This window comes from Lipotes vexillifer, unplaced genomic scaffold (genome assembly GCF_000442215.2).
Source record: "Lipotes vexillifer unplaced genomic scaffold, Lipotes_vexillifer_v1.1 scaffold81, whole genome shotgun sequence".
In the NCBI taxonomy this organism is placed as follows: domain Eukaryota; kingdom Metazoa; phylum Chordata; class Mammalia; order Artiodactyla; family Lipotidae; genus Lipotes; species Lipotes vexillifer.
The window spans coordinates 119,976-139,676 of NW_006771580.1; the positions used below are offsets into that span (position 1 = coordinate 119,976).

General features: G+C 40.3%; 1 protein-coding gene across 1 annotated transcript in view; it reads right to left on the reverse strand.

Annotated features, from left to right (window-relative positions):
- Positions 1-16,794, reverse strand: part of LOC103071787 (roundabout homolog 2-like) — a 101,488-nt gene extending 84,694 nt beyond the window's left edge. Inside the window, exon 1 of the mRNA XM_007446984.1 lies at positions 16,734-16,794. Coding sequence (XP_007447046.1) covers positions 16,734-16,794 — 61 coding nt within the window. The remainder of the gene's footprint in view (positions 1-16,733) is intronic.
- Positions 16,795-19,701: the final 2,907 nt, after the last annotated feature.

The window sequence follows — 19,701 nt, forward strand, 5'->3', positions numbered from 1 at the left end:
ATTCCTGCTATCATCTTGCAGTTCTCTATAGAACAGAGACTATCAAGTATTTCACGTTTCTCTTAAACTGTATAGCCCCAAAGGGTGCATGTCTAATAAGACCTCACTAATTTGAAAGTGGATTATGTTCTGGATCCTGTTCAGCCAATGAGTCTGATTACAATTCTTGTCTATTTACATAGTGGACTCATTGTTTATTACCCTTCCTTTGAAATACAATGCAACTTTGTATTAAGCATCTCCTATCATTTAAATCAACAAAAATGTTAAAATATGAGTATTTTCCCCCTGAGCATAACTCATTGCTTCCAAGTTTTTCTGATTTAGTTATGAAAAGTGGTTGGTGTAATACTTTAAACATGGTTACATTTTGCCAATCTTTCCCCTCAATATTTGAAAAAGTTTAATGGTGTCCATCTCAATACTGTTTCTCATCTATATAGGTCAGGATATACAGAGGCAATAAGTACATTCTTTTTTTTTTTTTTTTTTTTTTTTCTTTTCGGTACGCGGGTCTTTCACTGTCGCGGCCTCTCCCGTTGCGGAGCACAGGCTCCAGACGCGCAGGTTCAGCGGCCATGGCTCACGGGCCTAGCCGCTCCGCGGCATGTGGGATCTTCCCGGGCCGGGGCACGAACCCGTATCCCCTGCATCGGCAGGCGGACTCTCAACCACTGCGCCACCAGGGAAGCCCAATTAGTACATTCTTCTCTAGTTTTAAGTGGACAGACATCTTCCAAAAGAATCTGTCTTTGTACTTCAGTCCTGCTTCTATTCTGCCAATATCTCTCTCCCACACTCATGTTCTGGCAATGAAGAGCAAAATGAAAGAAGTATTTCAACTGCACTTAAGCCACGCTCACTGAAAGAGAATCTCCACAGTCAGAGATGCAATACTCCCTAAATGGGCACTATAATCCCCTGACCTTTAAAACTGGGACATAACACTCCTAATCTGAATCGCATTTTCTCCTGGTCTCCACTCCCATATTTATCCCCTGGGCCCTTTCAGTTTTATTGCTTTGCTGGCTTCTCTCTCTAGTTAGATATCTAGGTTTCTGATTATTTCCCTGAAGAATTACTTTACATTTATATATGGAATAAGGCATTAGTTCATAATCTGCTAACAATTTTCGCTGCCTAAAGTTTTCTAAATCATTTCTATGTTCATTAGGGGGTATGGGTAGGTGGTGGGGGGAGAAGTTCCCGATAGCTTTCTAATGTTGAAATATGTCAATTTCTTTACCTTTTTGTCCTCTCCTTTATGTCACTAATAAAGATGTTAAATCAGACCTCACTCGAAGCTGATCTCTAGACATCACCCACCAAGTCGTTACATTTTCATCTCCGATTGCCCTTGGGTATTACCGCCTCTTAACAAGATATTTCACTTCCACAGAGTCAAAAACAGGTTACAGGAAGCATCATGCCGAGTTCTTTAAATGTTGTTTGTTCTCATATTCAGACTACAGTGAAGCTTTTTTAATGAATATGAGTACATATTGAAGAGCCAGACGAAGCTGCTACATCAAAACTAAATGTAAAATGAACAGAAGAATTAGAATAATTTTCAAAGAACACTGAGGCTTGGCTTAAATTACCATCTAAATAATAACAGCCTGGATGACATTAGAATCATGCTGAAAAACAGTATGAAGCACCACCTTGCATTTTCTAGTTGTCTACGCAGGGCACCAAAACCAGAAGCTTTTCTATCTGTGCACCTCAGATGATAGGCAAGCTTTCTAAACCTTACACAACTTTATTTGAACTGTGCCATGTACTCAATGCAATCAAAATATATAAAGAGAGGTAACAGGGACGGATTACAATGATAACATCCCAAATCCCTTATGCTGAACTAGCCTATAGATATAAACATATATATGTGTATATATATATATATATATATATATATATATATATATACGTATCAATATATAAGAACTTCTTTGTAAGTCACTGACTGCCCCTTATATCCAAGTGCTCATGGGAAACAAACACCTGCCACCCTTAACACTTTCTCATTAGATGTTTCTCTAAAACAAGTGTATTGTAATTAGTTTCTTTATCAAACAAACAAAAATGTGATTTGGATGCTGTGAAATAGATCGGTGTAGACAACATTTTGAATATAATCACTTAACATCATGTTTTTAGTTTGATGGTCATCATAAAACATTGCCAAAATATAAGAATGGCTAACTGATTTTCTTATAAGCGTTCATTTGGGACATTTTTACCATTTCAGTTGTATCTGACAATAGCCACAATTAACAGCTCATGAAACACTATTTTTTTTAACGACTACTGCAGGTATTGAAAATTTAGCAACTTCTTTTTCAAAAGCATTGACAATATATAAGATCTAATTTGCAAAAGAGCCAAAGTAGTATGAAGACCTTTCCTGTCTGCCTTTCCCCCCACCTCCCATTAAAAACAGAAGGTATTAATCACTGGATTTCAAAGGCAGCTGACTGATGCTATTCACTGAGTAGGGCATTCTCACTAATGTGGCCCCATGAATAACTCTCAAGGCTTTTATTAGGGCTGAGTGGACTTCTTAGCAGCACAGCCTCCCTTTAGCAACCCTCTTCCCCTCAGGCTCCAAAAGGATTATAGATAGCAGCTGAAAGAAAGCATCATTGGTAAAAACAAAAGTGTTTAAAGGGGAAAAAAATGGGAGCAAAGTGGACATATTGGACACAAGTCATGATTCATGGCCTGTACTGTGTTCCGCCTCTCTTTTTCTTATTCAATACACTCTATAGTTTTACTGCTGGATAAGAGGGGACCAGACCAGTGCACTTCTCCTAGCAACCAATATCAGACAGCAAAGAAGCCATGTCATCTGCTCAAAGGGAAAACGGAAGAATTTGGGGTCATACAAAGCCAGACACATGTTCTTCTGCATCTGATCCCAAATTGATTATCAAAAAGGATTCAGTAAATGCTAAATAACTCTGTTTTATGTGAATGTTAACAATCCATAGAACTAAATATCAGCTTGTCCGCTTGCTATATAGCAGAGTTTCAAATGCTGGTTCAATTCATTTCGTTCAAATGTTCAGTTTCTCACTTTTCCAACACCCCCTCATTCCTCATTGTTCATAGAGACTAACTCTCCCAGGTATATCCTTGCACTTCCTGGATTACTTCAGATGCAAAGATCACACATAAACTCCTATAACACCCCAAGTTCAGAAAGCTTTGAGTTGCACCCTGAGAAAGATAGACTGTAAAAGCAATTGCCTAGTTGTCTTATTTGCATGCCATGCTTAGTTGCTGCTTAGAAAGATAAAAACCACTTTCTGAAAAGTTAAACGAACTTGGAATTTAAATTTAACATGATGAGACGCTTTTACTGAGCAGCTCAGAAATCTGGGGAGTTTCATAAGATCCAACTGGTGAACATCACAGGTGTTAACAGTTTAACAGAAAAGTACAATAATAATTCATAGCCCGGGAAATGTTCTTCATAAAATAAAAGCTGTCTGTTGGATTGTGAGTAGAGGGCAGGTATCAAACAACTCAGAAGTTTATTCATATCTTACAGTCATGTGTGTATGGGGCAGGGGGGGATAAGAGGTATCTCTGCCCAAAATCTGTACCCAAAGGTGTACATATTTTTCCCATTCTTTATTCTTTCATTTTGAATTACAAGTTCGCCTTATCCAGGCTTTCAAATCACAAAGGCGAATTGAAACACTTAAAAACTTTTGTACTTAGCTGCAAAATCACCTACATGTTTTCAGGATAGCCAGTGAGGAACTCCCCAGTGAACTCTGTTAGCACTTTCTTTTCTGACAAAGTTATTCAACAGCATTTGTGAGAAGAAAAGGAGGCTGCAAACCTCAACTGAATGACAGCTTGAAGATTTGTGAGTACAGGGCTCAGGTACCATGGAAATACATTTTCATTGTTAGTTTTTAACTCTTGAGATTATCACTGCTTCGAAGAAAAGTATCCTCACAGCCCATTATGAATGAAAAAATGCTGAGGAATGTTAAGTTACCGAGCACTTTCTTTTTGAAAGGTAACATTCTTCTTACTCAGTATCTCCTCTAATCAATGATACAGATGCAGTTAGGGAGGGGTTCGCATAATTTGCATTTGGGTGAAGGCATCTTGTAGTTGTTGACATGCAAAGGTGTTTCAGAATGAATAAGCTGTTGCATATTTAAGGTGGGGAAACTGAAATGCCTGCTCTAGTTTTAATAGATCAACAATTAACTCAGTTTTCAATAACTACTCTATTATTTGACCACACATTAAAGTTCACTTTAAAATAAAGATACAAAACACAACTTAGAATGCCTATTGCTAGGTTCACCCTAAATTTCCCTTAATTTACTGTAACCCTGAAAACTACGTTTTATAATTATCAGATGTACCTTAACAAATTAGTGTACAGTATTCGATCATTTGCTAGTATTTGTAAGTATATATTGTTAAACTTTAAAGTATGGCTATAACATTGATTTATAACCTTTTCTTTATAAAGAAAACCTCGACTTAATTTTTTTGAAAGTCAAAAGTTCTCCCTTTTTTGTCATACTTATGAACATTTAAATTGGTTATAACTGTTGCACAGGTTTTGGACAAATCCTTTAAATTCCAAATGGTTTCCTTGTTCTTTGCTTAAGCTTGAAGAGCAGTGTAATGAAAGAGTTGAGTTATATTCCATGTTCTCCAGTTCATTTCCAAAAAGGCTTGGGACCAAAAACTAGGGGAAGAGATCCCACATCAATCCTTACAACAGAAATTAAAAAGTGGCTGTTGGGCTTCCCTGGTGGCGCAGTGGTTGAGAGTCCGCCTGCCGATGCAGGAGACACGGGTTCGTGCCCCGGTCCGAGAAGATCCCACATGCCGCGGAGCGGCTGGGCCCGTGAGCCATGGCCGCTGAGCCTGCGCGTCCGGAGCCTGTGCTCCGCAACGGGAGAGGCCACAACAGTGAGAGGCCCGCATAACGCAAGGAAAAAAAAAAAAAAGTGGCTGTTAACCCTTCTCCTGAGCTAAAACTGCCATATCACATACAGTTCTAGTCACAGTGGCCATAAACTAGTAAGTACATTGACTTAAGGCTATTGTTTTTTTAGTATTAAAATTTTGAATCCCATTTATTCATAAAGAAACAATAAGTACCATGGGTCATTAATGAATGAAGGTGGATGTGAATCATAAGGCTAGTGGATTTTGACTATCATCCATAATCAAATCATTAAGCCCACATCAAAATATAGCCCCCATGCAGACTGCACAATAACTCATTATTTTCAAAGATGGATATTTATGGTTTGGGATAATTTTTTTCCAGGATAAATTTTCCCCTTTAATTGTACTCAAACATAATGCAAATGATAGGACATTTAACTAAATGACTTACAGTAAGAGAACTTAAGCCTGAGACATTGAAGAGTACACGGTCAAACATCTATTTTTTTATAAGAATCTAAAGTCATACAATTAATTAGAGGTAAAACTTAAACTGGAGTCCACAGCTTCCGGACACCCATGGTGCATCCCTTCCACAATAGCAATGATTTTGCTTTAGTCAGGTTATCCTTGATACACACAACCACTCAATACGCAAATATGGTTAATGGATAATTGTAAAAAGTATTAGAATCAATGATGTCTATACTAGATGTAAGAAAGACAAGTGGGCTATTCAGGAAAAAATGTTGAGTGGAGACAATGTTAATTTTTAAATATTTTCTGTACTAGAAGTGTTTACTTGGAATTCAGTAAGCTTTGTCTCTTAAAAGATTTATCTTCATGATAGTTTATACCAAAAGCACCAAGTAAAAAATGTAAATCAGTCAATGTGAACCAAAACGCAGGGTTTTACTAGCATGTTCTGTTTGTTAACAAATTTCTATTTGTAGTATGCCTTTCTTGTTTATTCCTTTCATTCATAATACCACTCACTTGGGAATCCCATTTGCTCTGTAATCAGCACATGATGCAATGGAAACATACATGTCATAGCACGTTTGTCACAGTTGCATAGGTGTGGACACAGATGAGTCCCCTTAAGAGGCAACAAAAGTTCTTATTTAGTCACCTGAAGACTCATGCTTGAAAGGTTATATGAAAATCTTCGTGAAACGCATCTCAAAGGTAGTTCATGATTAGCCTGATAGACAAAGTCCTCTTAAATTTACTTCTACTCCATACTAGGAAAGGAATACCAATAGAATAGAAATACTACTACTAATAAAAAATAATAATAAATAACACTTAATTGGGGTTTATCAAGTACCAGGCACTGTTCAAAGCATTTTAATATAATTTCTACATATATAACATATATATGTAACATACAGATATATATTACATATATATCCACATTTAATTCCATATATGATAACATATCAATATATATGCATACATATGTTCCATATACATATACATATATATATATATATACATGGGTATGTATATGTGTGTGTGTGTGTGTGTGTGTGATTAATATATATTCATCTATTCCTCATATCAGCTATTTGAGAAGACACTATTATAATGCCCATTTTAAAGATAAGGACACTCAGAATGGTTAAATTATTTGCTCTTACTCACTCAGTAGTGTTTGTTGACTGCCTTTCAGTAATCATCTCATACTGCCCCTCCATACAGCTATGTTACAATTAAACTAGACTCCTTGCCTTTCCCCTAGCACACCTTTGTCATCTCCACGCCATTCCTCCTGCTATTCCTTTTTCTGGAATGCAATTTCCAATCTTTCTGTCTATTAAAAGTTCACTCTTGGGCTTCCCTGGTGGCACAGTGGTTGAGAGTCCGCCTGCCGATGCAGGGGACACGGGTTCGTGCCCCGGTCCGGGAAGATCCCACATGCCGCGGAGCGGCTGGGCCCGTGAGCCATGGCCACTGAGCCTGCGCGTCCGGAGCCTGTGCTCCGCAAGGTATCTCAAGCTAATTCCCTTGTTGACATGTTCGGAAAACAGCTGGCCATGGTATCGCAAGCTAATTCCCTTGTTGACATATTTGGAAAACAGCTGGCCATTTTCAGTTAGTTACAAGAGCCTGGAACTCTTGTTAAGGAGTTCCAGGGTTGAGAAGCTGAAAATAGTCTTCTGAGAGAAGCGTGGTATAGAGATAAAAAACATCCCTGGACTCTAGTTTCAGCTCTACTACTAAGCAGCAATAGGCTATGTGACAAGGCACATAAAAACTCTGAGCTTCACACATGCACCCCAATGTTCACTGCAGCACTATTTACAATAACCAGGACATGGAAGCAACCTAAATGTCCATCAACAGAGGAATGGATAAAGAAGATGTGGTACATATATACAAGGGAATATTACTCAGCCAGAAAAAGGAATGAAATTGGGTCATTTTTAGAGATGTGGATGGACCTAGAGACTGTCATACAGGGTGAAGTAAGTCAGAAAGAGAAAAACAAATATCGTATGTTAATGCATATACGTGGAATCTAGAAAAATGGTATAGATGATCTTATTTGCAAAGCAGAAATAGAGACACAGACGTAGAGAACAAACGTATGGTCACCAAGGGGGGAAGGGGAGGGTGGGATTAATTGGGGGATTGGGATTAAAATAGATACACTATTGATACTATGTATAAAATAGATAACTAATGAGAACATACTGTATAGCTCAGGGAACTCTACTAATGTTTTGTGGTGACCTAAATGGGAAGGAAATCCAAAAAAGAGGGGATATATGTATACATATAGCTGATTCACTTTGCTGTACAGTAGAAACTAACACAACATTGTAAAGCAACTATACTCCAATAAAAATTAATTTAAAAAAAACTCTGAGCTTCATTCTCCATCTGTCCAACCAACGAGAGAATTGTACCACAAAACTGCAAAAACTTCTTCTAGCTCTGAGATGTTATCATTCTGTGATTTACAGTTAGTATTGTTGAAGCCTCTGCTAAAAGTGACAATTTCAACTTGGGTTAATTTCATTTGTAAAACTTTACAGGACAACTGAATAAGATTGAGAAGACAATCACTGAAGGGATTAGAAATTAGGACTGGACTTCCCTGGTGGCGCAGTGGTTAAGAATCCCCCTGCCAATGCAGGGGACACGGGTTCGTGCCCCGGTCCGGGAAGATCCCACATGCCGCAGAGCAACTAAGCCCGTGCACCACAACTACCGAGGCTGCACTCTAGAGCCCGCGAGCCACAACTACTGAGCCTGTGTGCCACAACTACTGAAGCCTGCACACCTAGCGGCTGTGGTCCTCAACAAGAGAAACCACCAGGCTTCCCTGGTGGCGCAGTGGTTGAGAGTCCGCCTGCTGATGCAGGGGACACGGGTTCGTGCCCCGGTCCGGGAAGATCCCACATGCCACGGAGCGGCTGGGCCCGTGAGCCATGGCCGCTGAGCCTGCGCGTCCGGAGCCGGTGCTCCGCAACGGGAGAGGCCACAACAGTGAGAGGCCCGTGTACCGCAAGAAAAACAAAAACAAAAACAAGAGAAGCCACCACAATGAGAAGCCCGCACACCGCAACCAAGAGTAGCCCCCACTCACTCCAAATAGAGAAAGCTCGTGTGCAGCAAGGAAGACCCAACCAGCCAAAAATAAAAATAAATAAATAATTAAAAAAAAAAAGAAATTAGGACTACTGGAAACTTAAAGCATATTATTATCATATAAAATTCTCACTACAAACATATATCCAACTTGTAAAGGCCGTTCGACATTTTCTTTCCATGGTGAATTAAAAGAATATATTTACCTCATACATTGCCAGTGGGAATGTAAAATGGTATAGTTGCTTTGGAAAACAGTCTTGCAGTTCCTCAAAAGGTTAAACACAGAATTACCATATGACCCAGCAAGTCCACTCCAGTTATACACCCAAGAGAAATGAAAACATATGTGCGCACAAAGATTAATACACAAATGTTCATAGCAACGATCTTTATAATAGCCCCAAAGTGGAAACAACCTAAATGTCCATGAACTGATAATTCAAAGAATAAACGATGTGGAATACTATTCAGCAATAAAAAAGAATGAAGTACTGATATACACAACATGGATGACCCTTGAAAACATCAGATGAAGGGAAAGAAGCCAGTCACAAAAGACCATATATTGTAAGATTCTATTTACATGAAATGTCCAAAATAGACAAATCTACAGAGACAGAAAGTTGACTAGTGGCTTCCTAGGGCTGGGGAAGGGATAGCAGATAAGGAGCAGAATACTTGGTTTCTTTTTTTGGATGACAAAAACGTTCTAAAATTGGATTGTAGTTATGGTTGCACAATTCTCTGAATACACTAAAAACCACTGAATTGTACACTTTACATGAGTAACTTGTTTGTGAAATATAATGTGAATTATATTTCAATCATTTCAGTGAAGTTGTTGGGGGAAAATATTTAAGTAGCAAAATTTAGAGAATGTCTATGTTTGCTTTATCTCAGTTTTAAAAAATAAAATTTCCAGTAAGACTCCTTTGAGTTATTTTCTTAAAATCAAAAGTAGGTCTATAAAGAAGGTCCTACCTGCCAAATTCCTGGGTATATCTCAGTTTAGTATCAATGATGGTAAACAGGGTCCTAGACATGATGATTACAACAGTAGATAGGGTAGGGTAATTCCAGTTGCTGCAGGTATTTTAATCTTCCTCTTCTTTTTCAATTATTAATGAGCTATATAATTGGAGACCAATTTTAAAAGTATTCTTTTTAATTCTATGCCTGAACTAAAGTAATCATTTTTATCTGTTGCTAATGCTTAAATGAAAAGTTGCCCTAAAGGTGAAGAAAAGTCTCACTTTTTGGACTAGATATCATTGTATAAGTCAAAATTCCTTAGTCAGATAAGAGTGTATGTGGTCCTATTAAGGTACATTAGAATCATTTGAAGGAGTGACTTGTCAAAATATATACACCACTCAACAGTGTGCTAAAACATCCAACAGTGTTAGTATGGAGATTGGGAGTGACCATGTAAGTCACACCATTGTTGAAAATACTCTTGGTTAGAAAAGAGACATATCAAAGCAAATAGTCAATTCTATATCTCCTGCCAGGTGAAAGGTGGAATACTAAATCATCAGAAATCACGATGTCATTTATGTCAAAATATGCATGTTTGATAACTCTCTCTCTCTCTAAAGAGAGAGAGAGAATGAGAGACACACACAAATACACACTCCCAAATAAATAAATAAACCTAGTTCAAATGGTAAATGTTTCACATGTTGGGCTAGGGCATGAAAATAAACATCTCAAAAGCACTCCATAAGCACATTTTCATTTATTCAACAAATACTTGATTCTACTATGTGTCATCCTGTGCTCTAGGCACTGGAGGAACACAGGTAAACAAATAGACAAAGAAAGTCCATGCCCTAGGACCTCAGTGGAAGAGGCAGACAATAATCATACTAACATATGCATACAGCAAACAGTCTTCTAAACTCTAGACGGTCTCCCTTCAGAACAGAAGGCAGATTTGCTTACTGTCTAAAACAGTCAAGACAATGTTTCCCTCTAGGCCAAAGGTTAGGCAGATTTCCTTATGGTCCACTATAAAATATCCTGGTTCCCAAGCTCAGGGCTCGTCAGCTGTGAGGCTAACCCATTATGTGTGCACCATCTACCTGGGCCCCACTGCACTGCCCCTAAGTGTCTTCAGGGAAAAGGTAAATCTATACAAACATGAAGTCATGCTGCTTGCTGTGACATGACTAATGAAATCTACCACCTGTGACCCAGGAGTTTCATGTCCTTTGCCAGCATTCATGAAGTTGTAGCAGTCTAACTTCTTAGCTCGCAAGTAGGGTACAATGTGGGTCCCTTCAAGGTTGTTTATACAAACACGTGCATGTGCGTGTGGACACGTGCACACACAGCCACATAAACTTTAAGAAGGTGATAAGAGCTCAGAAGAAAATTAAGATAGGTAAGCGGGGGTAGTCCAATAGTGTTTTAAGGGGAGCATTTTTACACATCAGGTGGTCCATGTATCTGAAGAGATGATATTGGATAGGGACTCATTAAACCAATTGAAAAAAACCCATGCAATGATCAGGGGAAGCACATTTCAGGTGAAAGAAAGAAGAAATGCAAAAGCCCTGAGTCAGGAACAAAACATCAAAAAGAAAGGTCTAAACCTAGGTTCCAGTAGGAAGTGTGAACAGATGAGGTCAGAGAGGCGGTGAGGGACCTGAATTTGAAGAGTCCTGTAAACTATTGCGAAGAATTATCAGTGGAAGCCATTCGAAGCTTCTGAGCAAGGCGCTGCCATTATCTTATTTACATGCTTTTGAAAGGTCCCTGTGGCTACTGGGTGGAGAACTAACTGGATGGAGGTAAGGTGTGGGGATAGGAAGAACAGAAATGGAAGCAGGTCGATCATTTATCAGATAATCCCAATAGTCCAGGTTTTGACCAGGATGGTAGTGGTTGAATTAGTAAGAAACATTTGGAATCTATTTGAAAATGCATCAAAACAAGAAGATGAATTAATGGATGCCTAGAGGAATGGGTAAACGGATAGATAGATATGTGGTAATCAAGTATAGTAAAATAACGGTAGAATCTACGTGGGAATATGAGTGTTCACTGTAAAATTCAGCTATGTTGCATGTTTGAAAATGCTTATATTAAAATGTTGGGGAAAAAAATCACAAACACACGCATAAAACTTTAGGTATCAGGGTATATGTCAAAGGATTTACTAACAAGTCAGATATGGGCTGTGAGAACAAGTCAAAAATGATTCCTAGTTTTGGGTCATGAAAAACTGTGAATAGTGATGCCATTCACTGAGCTGGAGATGACTGGAAAGAGAAGCAAATTCTATCCCTGGCTTGAGTTTGATATATTCATTTTTTTAATTATTTTATTGAGGTATAATTGACATACAACATTATATTAGTTTCAGGTGCAGAACACAATGACTTGCTATTTGTATACATTGGGAAATGATCACCACAACAAATCTAGTTACTATCCAAGTTTGATATATTCTTATTAGATATCAAGCAAAGATGTCATGTAGTCAGCTGGATATGTTAAGTAATGTACGGGCACTGGAGATACAATGGTAAATAGAAGAGCCAAGCTGTAATCTCATGGAATTTACATTCTTCCACAAGTGATTAGGGCAACTTGAGAAGAATCAGAATAAAGAAGTATTTAAAACCCATGCGACCAGATGAAAGACATTAAGGATTAGGTGCAAATGGAGGAAAAAACACTAGGATCTAGGATTGAGGCCTAGATCACTCCAATGTTGTTTTGTTAGAGACAGGTTTTTTGGGTGAATATGCTACACTTTAGATGCTATATTAGATTTCTGCTATGCTGAAACATTGCCAGAGTTTATGGAAATTTCCCCTTAAAAGACTTTATGTCATCATTCATTCATGCTTCATTCAATAATTTAAAAAAGAAGAAAATCGTTAACAACATCAATGTATTGATTTAGGTTGACAGGTCTATACCTGGAAACACTACAAGAAACATAACAATACTTCTCTTTGAAAATAAATCTCTAATACAGCACTCTATAACTTTCTGCTAGAACTCAGGTCTGTAGACGTCTGTCTGCCTAAACTGGGAAAAGAACTATATAAGTTTGCATCAAGCTCTACAGGATTGTAAAAGAAAAATGAGTCAAGACCCCAATTGGGTATATCCAAAGTTAAAATATTATTAACATATCTCCTTTAAATGCAGATTTTCTAAATTGTTATCCAAGAAACCTCTCACCTATTTTCTTCATTCTTCAAGTATTTCTTTAATTCCTTCCACTGGGTCCAAAAAAGAAGGAGGAGGAGGGGAAGGAAGAAATGAAGGCAGAAGAGGAAGAGGGGGTACAGGGGGTACTGCCGTGGTGGCGCAGTGGTTGAGAGTCCGCCTGCCGAGGCAGGGGACTACGGGTTCGTGCCCCGGTCCGGGAAGATGCCACGTGCCGCAGAGCGGCTGGGCCCGTGAGCCATGGCCGCGTAGCCTGTGCTCCGCAATGGGAGAGGTCACAACAGTGAGGGGCCCACGTACGGCAAAAAAAAAAAAAAAAAAGGAAAATCTGTTTTCTCTAACTCTTCAAAAATCAAATTGCGCATAGGAAGTAAATAAATAACTAACTCCTGTGGACTGCAGGAGCTACTGAAGCAGATATTACTGGACACACACATCCTACATACATAAGCTCCCTTCATTACTATATATGTATGCAAATGTAGGCAATGTGCTTACGTATCCATATTTTTATTAGCAAAGATGCTATTTTATACAGGTTGCTCAAGGATGCAATAACTAGAATTTTTTTTTTTTTTTTGTATAATCATGACATTTTTTTCTTTAAGATACTCTTTTCTCTTTTAAGAAATACTTTTGGTTTATGGTCCACATGTTGCCTAGAATCAAAGGTTATTCAAACAAAGCCAATTCAAACGTGATATTAGTGTATAGTTGGAAGGAGAAATTTCAGCTTACTTATATGCAATTTAAGTTCTGAAATGGACTACATATGGCTACAATAATGAGTCCATTACTGAAAGAAGCACTTTAGCAAAACCTATAAACCTATATGAGATTATATATCTGCACCATGCACACGTATCATCTTTATCTCTCCAAATATCACAAGTGCCATTTTCATTTTAGAACAGTTAAGGATTAAGAAATATTTTCATCTTTCGCAGTGACTGAGAGTCCGCCTGCCGATGCAGGGGACACGGGTTCGTGCCCCGGTCCGGGAAGATCCCACATGCCACGGAGCGGCTGGGCCCGTCAGCCATGGCCGCTGAGCCTGTGCGTCCGGAGCCCGTGCTCCGCAACGGGAGAGGCCACAGCAGTGAGAGGCAAAACATCTTTTCACCAGTATTGTAAAATTATCGAACTGACACAATGTATGAAATATAGATGTAATCCAACAGTCTTGTGACAGTTCATATTAGTTCCCTGTAAATGATTACAAAACCATATTCTTATTTAAAAATAAAGAAAATCTGGAGAACAAAGGCTAAATTCAATACATATTCTCATACATAATAGTAAGGAAAAATCTGCATTTGGTTAATTAATCTGTATCGAATGAGATAATCTTTATTTACATCCCAAATAGAAAAGTTTGCCTGTAGTTCTCAACTAACTTAACATTTATTCTCTACAGATTCCTACAGACACAAGATACAGAAAAATCATAAATAATAATGGCACATAACTTTCATGAGGATGCAAAACTCTAACATTTTTCATATACTATAAAAATGCACATATAAATAACCCACCAAGCAAATTTCAATGCAAATCTATGTATCATTTGTCACTGAATAAAATTAATTTCTGTGTCTAGCACAAGGAGAGTCAGTATATCTTTGAAATGGTACAAGCTTCTCTAAATTTGAAATTCATGGGGAGAATAAGCACACACTTCTAAGAAGGATAATAAGTAACTAGAAATCATAGAACCCTGGAAAAGTAAGAAGGCTTAGAGATCCTACAAACAACCCCCTCATTATATATGTAAACACACAATCCCAGTGTGTTGAAATAGCCTAGAGGGCAGTGTTGTCTACATCCCAAATTTTTAACAATCCCCATGGAGGGGCTGTCATCATTAGGGGGTAAACCAAGGGCAATCCAATGTCAAACGTATGACTTACATACTAATTCAGTAAGTGTCCACAGTTTCCATTGCTTTGGACATAGTAGATGCTAAATACAAAAACTAGTTTCACACACACAAGAATTTAATACTACCTTTTCAACTCCTCAATCTTGGGCATTTTTCACTTCATTACTATGAATGTTGCTGCACAGTTATGGCCCAGACACAAACTACCCCCTTATCCTATAATGTTAAAACAGAACAAAGGTCCTAGGTGTATCTGTGGGACAGGAAGGGCAAGGTGAGGGGAGAGCGGGAAAGAAGAGAGGGAGCTAGGATACGAAGGAGGGAGGGAAGGGGAGAAATGATGTCTTGCTACTGCTGTTCCAGCAAGGTGGTTAATTGCATTTGTTTCATATATCTTCAAACACCCTGGTACATTAATTACATTCTGTAACACCAAGCTCTTCTGATTCCCTCTGTCACTTCCACTGAGCAATTTAATTGTATTCCAGCTAGCTACACAACGACTGAAAAAAAAAAAAGTTGGTGATAGTTCTTAGTTTATAATGCATTTCTGGCATTGCAGTATATAAATTCATGGCTTGTGAGGACATATCCAAAAAGTTATATCAAAGTCTTATTGTGATAATCAAAACACTTGGGACAAAACCTTTTTGTGATTGTAATATAAATGCATTACAAAGGTAAATGTATTGAAGAAGAAAATGTCTGGTGAATGATTAGATATGATTAGAGATATTGCCACAGCAGAATTCACAGTGATTTACTCCTATACATCTACTACTTAGAAGGGAAAAAAGAAAAAAAGCAGTGTGCCCACATGAACGCCTCGCCTACTATCGCTGGGGGTACGGGTACTTATGTAGTCCAGGATTGAAAACAGCCACTTGACTGAAGGTAAACTCATCCGTATTGCCTCATGTTTATAGAAGGGCTTCCTTTCTGAGTCTGATACATGGGGCTCTGTGCAACAGCAGCTGCCAGGAACAAAGTTAGCTCCTACAGGCGGGCAAAAATAGGCAGTGTCCCAAATAATGACTTCGTCCACAATGCAAATATTGGAGGAAAGTTTATGAAGAAACAAGCTACTATAATGGCTCAAGTATCTGGACCAATACACCTCAGATTATTTATAAGTACAGTAATTAAAAATCTAAAGTACTACAATCCACACATGCAGGCAAAAATATGCTCTAATCTTCTCTTTAGACCAATTATTTCCATTGATGTGAAAATTAAAGTCGCTAGGTTAATACCAAATTGTTCTTTTGACTTTCTTCTTTGGAACAAACAAACAAAAAAGCATGTTAACGATTCCTTCCACTCATCATTCAAAAGACCTACAAAAAAGGATTTTGCAATCCTCCCACAGGAAACTGACATCCTATGAAAATACCCCAGGAAACCAAATCTGAACAAAAGACAGGAGAATCAGAGGCAGAATGCTGTCTGCTTGACAGACTGACTCAACCTAGAGGGAGACACCTACAGCACCTGTTTCAGATCCCCATTGTGCTTGCCACTAGGGACTGAGCTGAGCGTTCCGTACCCACAGAAAGCCCACAGCTTCTGCTTCCCCCTTCCTGGAGCCTCGCCCTGTCTTACTTTTGACAGTTTTCTCCCTATGATCTAAATCTTCATTCTGATATCACGCTAGGAGAGCACTTACCAGCATGCAGGTGATACACATTGATCCCTGAGATCCCTGTCTCAAATTCCTAACCTACTGCACCTTCACTGGGGTGTCTATTACTTACTTCACTTGAATTTCTAAGCCAAAGTTCAGATACAAGAACAAACCCCAAATGGAGAACAAGCACAAGAGTATTAGACTCTTTCAAGAGATTTACTTTCATATTTCTTTTTCTAACAAAACTGAGAGCCCATCATTTATTACCCAACTCCTCAATTAATTAAGTAAATTACAACAATAGGTGACTCCTAACACGTTCCATTTGCAGCAGTTTAGAAACAAAAGACTTAAAACCTCTGCTTCCCCCAAAGCCCCCATGACTGGCCAAAAGGGACCAAAAGATATAATGTCATTTTATTTATAGCCCACATCCGACTCAGAAAGAAATGTTTTTTTGGGAGGGGGGAGGGACGGGATAGAAACATTTTAACTTACCATCAACCCGAACATATAAAAATCCACAGAGCAGTAGTTGTGTAAACATCAGCCGACTCATTTTGACATATTAAAAAGGATCCAGATTGTTTAAGAAACCAATCCCAGAGAGCAAAAGTACAAAAATAAGTATCAAAAAAAGAGGTAGGTCCAAAGTTTAGACTTTTCCAGCTGCTAATTAAAGTCAAGAAGAGCAAATGGCAAGATCAGAAGGGGTTAGTGGAGAGGTCTTGAATGGGGCACAGTTAGATCCATCCAAATTAACAGAGAGCACTCCCAAGGCTGCTGTATTTCCTCACTGTGGCTTCCTAAATTCCCACGAATTCAGCCCAGCCGGAGGGATTATTCAAGTGTGTCTAACCCCCTCTCCTCAGGCTCCATGGCAATCCAAAGCCAAGTTCGTTCTTCAGAAGTCAAGAAGATGACGGGAGAGGAAAAAGACCTAATTCCTAGAAAGTGTTCCACAAACTTGCCAGCGCGCTGCCGAAAAAAAACATTGGCGTGCCCACTGGTTTCCTTTCCCCCGGTCTCCGTCTGGGTAGCCGCTCCACGTCCAGAGTTTTTTCACTAAACTTCCATAATAAGGATGTGTCAAAGCAACACTTTGCAGGCGGGCCGATTTGGCGGCCCTCTCCTTTGCAACCTCGTTGCCTCCCTCCACCTCTCTCGTTCCCGAAAGAGAGGCAAAGGGAAAAAGGGACGAGGCGGGTGGAGAATCCGAACTCCTACGTGGTGGGGCTGCAGGGAGGGAGGGAAGAGGCGGGAGGGATAGAGGGGCAGGGCTGAGGCTGCTGCCACCCCCCCCGCGGTGCCGCCTCCGAGCGGCTGTGAACCCGGGCGGCGGCAGGCGGCGGGCGGGTGCGGAGCGGGGCGGGTGAGCCCAGGGGCTCAGGAGCGGGAGAGCAGGGGAGCGCGCGGTCCAGCCGCCCGCCCGGGTCTAGCCGCCAGTCCACCTGGTACGGCCGCTGCCGCTGCTCCCGCGGCCCCGCAGCAGAGCGTCCGCCTCCTCCTGCAGCTGCCGCGGGTGGAAGGACTTAGAGGGAAGGCGCGGAGGCGGGAGGGGAGGAATGAAAGCTGCTTGGAGTCTGCCCCGGGGAGGGGGGCGGGGGGTGATGAGGGGGTGCACGGAGCCTCCACTTACACGCTCCACCACCCGCCCGCACAGGGGGCGCCAGCCCGCCGGGCAGTGGGGGGAGGGGGAGCTGGAAAGCCTAGAGTCCTAGTGGGACAGAAATTAACAAATTCGGAGCGGAGGCTACCGGTCAACTCCTTCCCCTTCTCTGCGCCTCGTCGTCCCCCCCTGCTTCCCGCCTCGGGAGGGGATAGGTGGGCTCTAGCCTCCTGCCTTTCGCCGCGTCCCGTTTAATGGGCAGGTAATTTTCTCGGTGAGCGATTTCATGGAAGCCCTTCCTAATTATTCATCCCTCCGTCTGCCGGAGATGCACGGAGATGCACACGCTTTCTGGAAAAAGATCATCCGTCCAGGACCCCGGGTGCAGCCTCATTACCCGTTAAAATCACACAAACATTCACTCTTCACCTTTTAGCAAAATGAGAAGCTGAGCGGGAGGGAGAAAAGGAAAGGAAACAATATAACCACCTCTTGGAGCGGAAAGGTTGTGTCGGGGTGCTTTCTCCGTCGTTAAAAAGGCACAAAAAAGGGGGGAGGGTGATGTACAGAAATCTGTAGTCTCCACTAGCTTGTTTCAGCCAAGATCTATGGCCCCCTGAGGAATCCCGGGTGGGGGGGGAAGGGGTGGCATCCCCTCTTCTGTTACTCAGTTGCCTTATGACCCCCTCAAAGATGAATTTGACGCGGGGCTGAGGGACGCCAGGGAGTTCAGAAAACGCTTAGGATGGAGAAAGGAGATCAGGGGGCTTGGGTGCGGGGGACCGGTACCCGAAGTTATTACCCTCCAGAGACTATCACCTCTGAAAGGAAGTTCGGAAAACCTGAAAACCCAACTGAGCTAACGAAGCTCAAAAACAGCTGAATTGCAGCCCAAAGATGACAAAATCCTGAAAATTAAGGCAGAACCCACCAAGTGAATGCCATTCAGGACCGGGAAGATTAAGGCAGCCCACATTAGATCAAAGGGATGCTAGTGTCTGGGGTGCCACTGGTGTGGCCGGTGGAGCCCGGCCCACGTGTGATCACAGGCTCGCTGGTAGTTGTTTGATGCTAGTTCGGATGATTACAAGGCGGGTTATAAGAACTCACGCAGGTTCCCGAGCCGAGCTAAAAGCTGGATGGTGAGTCTTTAGTTCCCCCTACTGGAAAATATTAGAAAAGATTCTTTCTGTTCGTGGCCCTGTGAAGCAGTTTGAAGAAGAGCCTTTGTCTGGTGGTACATTTTGGTGTTGCCACTCAATTTAGCGCTCCCTTGCCTATTATGGATGTGATATTGTGTGTTTCAAAAAAAATCGTCAGTGACACACAAGTAATTAGGAGAGTTTTTATAGCACCTCTGCATGCTTGAAAATTATGGTAATGAAACAGTCTTGCAGAAGAATAAAACAAGCCACTCTTCTTGTGAAGCATTAAGAGTAATTTCAGCACAATTTTTATATACATTATTTAGTTGTTTTAAAAAAGTGCATTAGTGTGCTGAAGTTAATCACTTGAATTCTCACAGTAATGATTTCTAAATGTATTATTCTTTTACCACTCTAAGAAAAGAAGTGGGGAGGGGAGGGTGAGACAAGTTCACATGCTTTTTTTTTTTTTTTTTTTTAACCCAAAGGGCCAAGTCTAACTTAGATGATATGGTGGTCATGGAAAATGACAAAATTCATTGGATTAATATCTCTCTTATCTATCTTTAATGTTGCCAAATAATTTATAATTCTTTAAATTTTTCATTTTAAACATTCTGACTAGGTTTAAAATCAGGGATTACAAAGTCTACTTTATTCCTCTAATGCACCACCACCACCACCCCCCAATCTCTATTTCAAATTTCCCTAC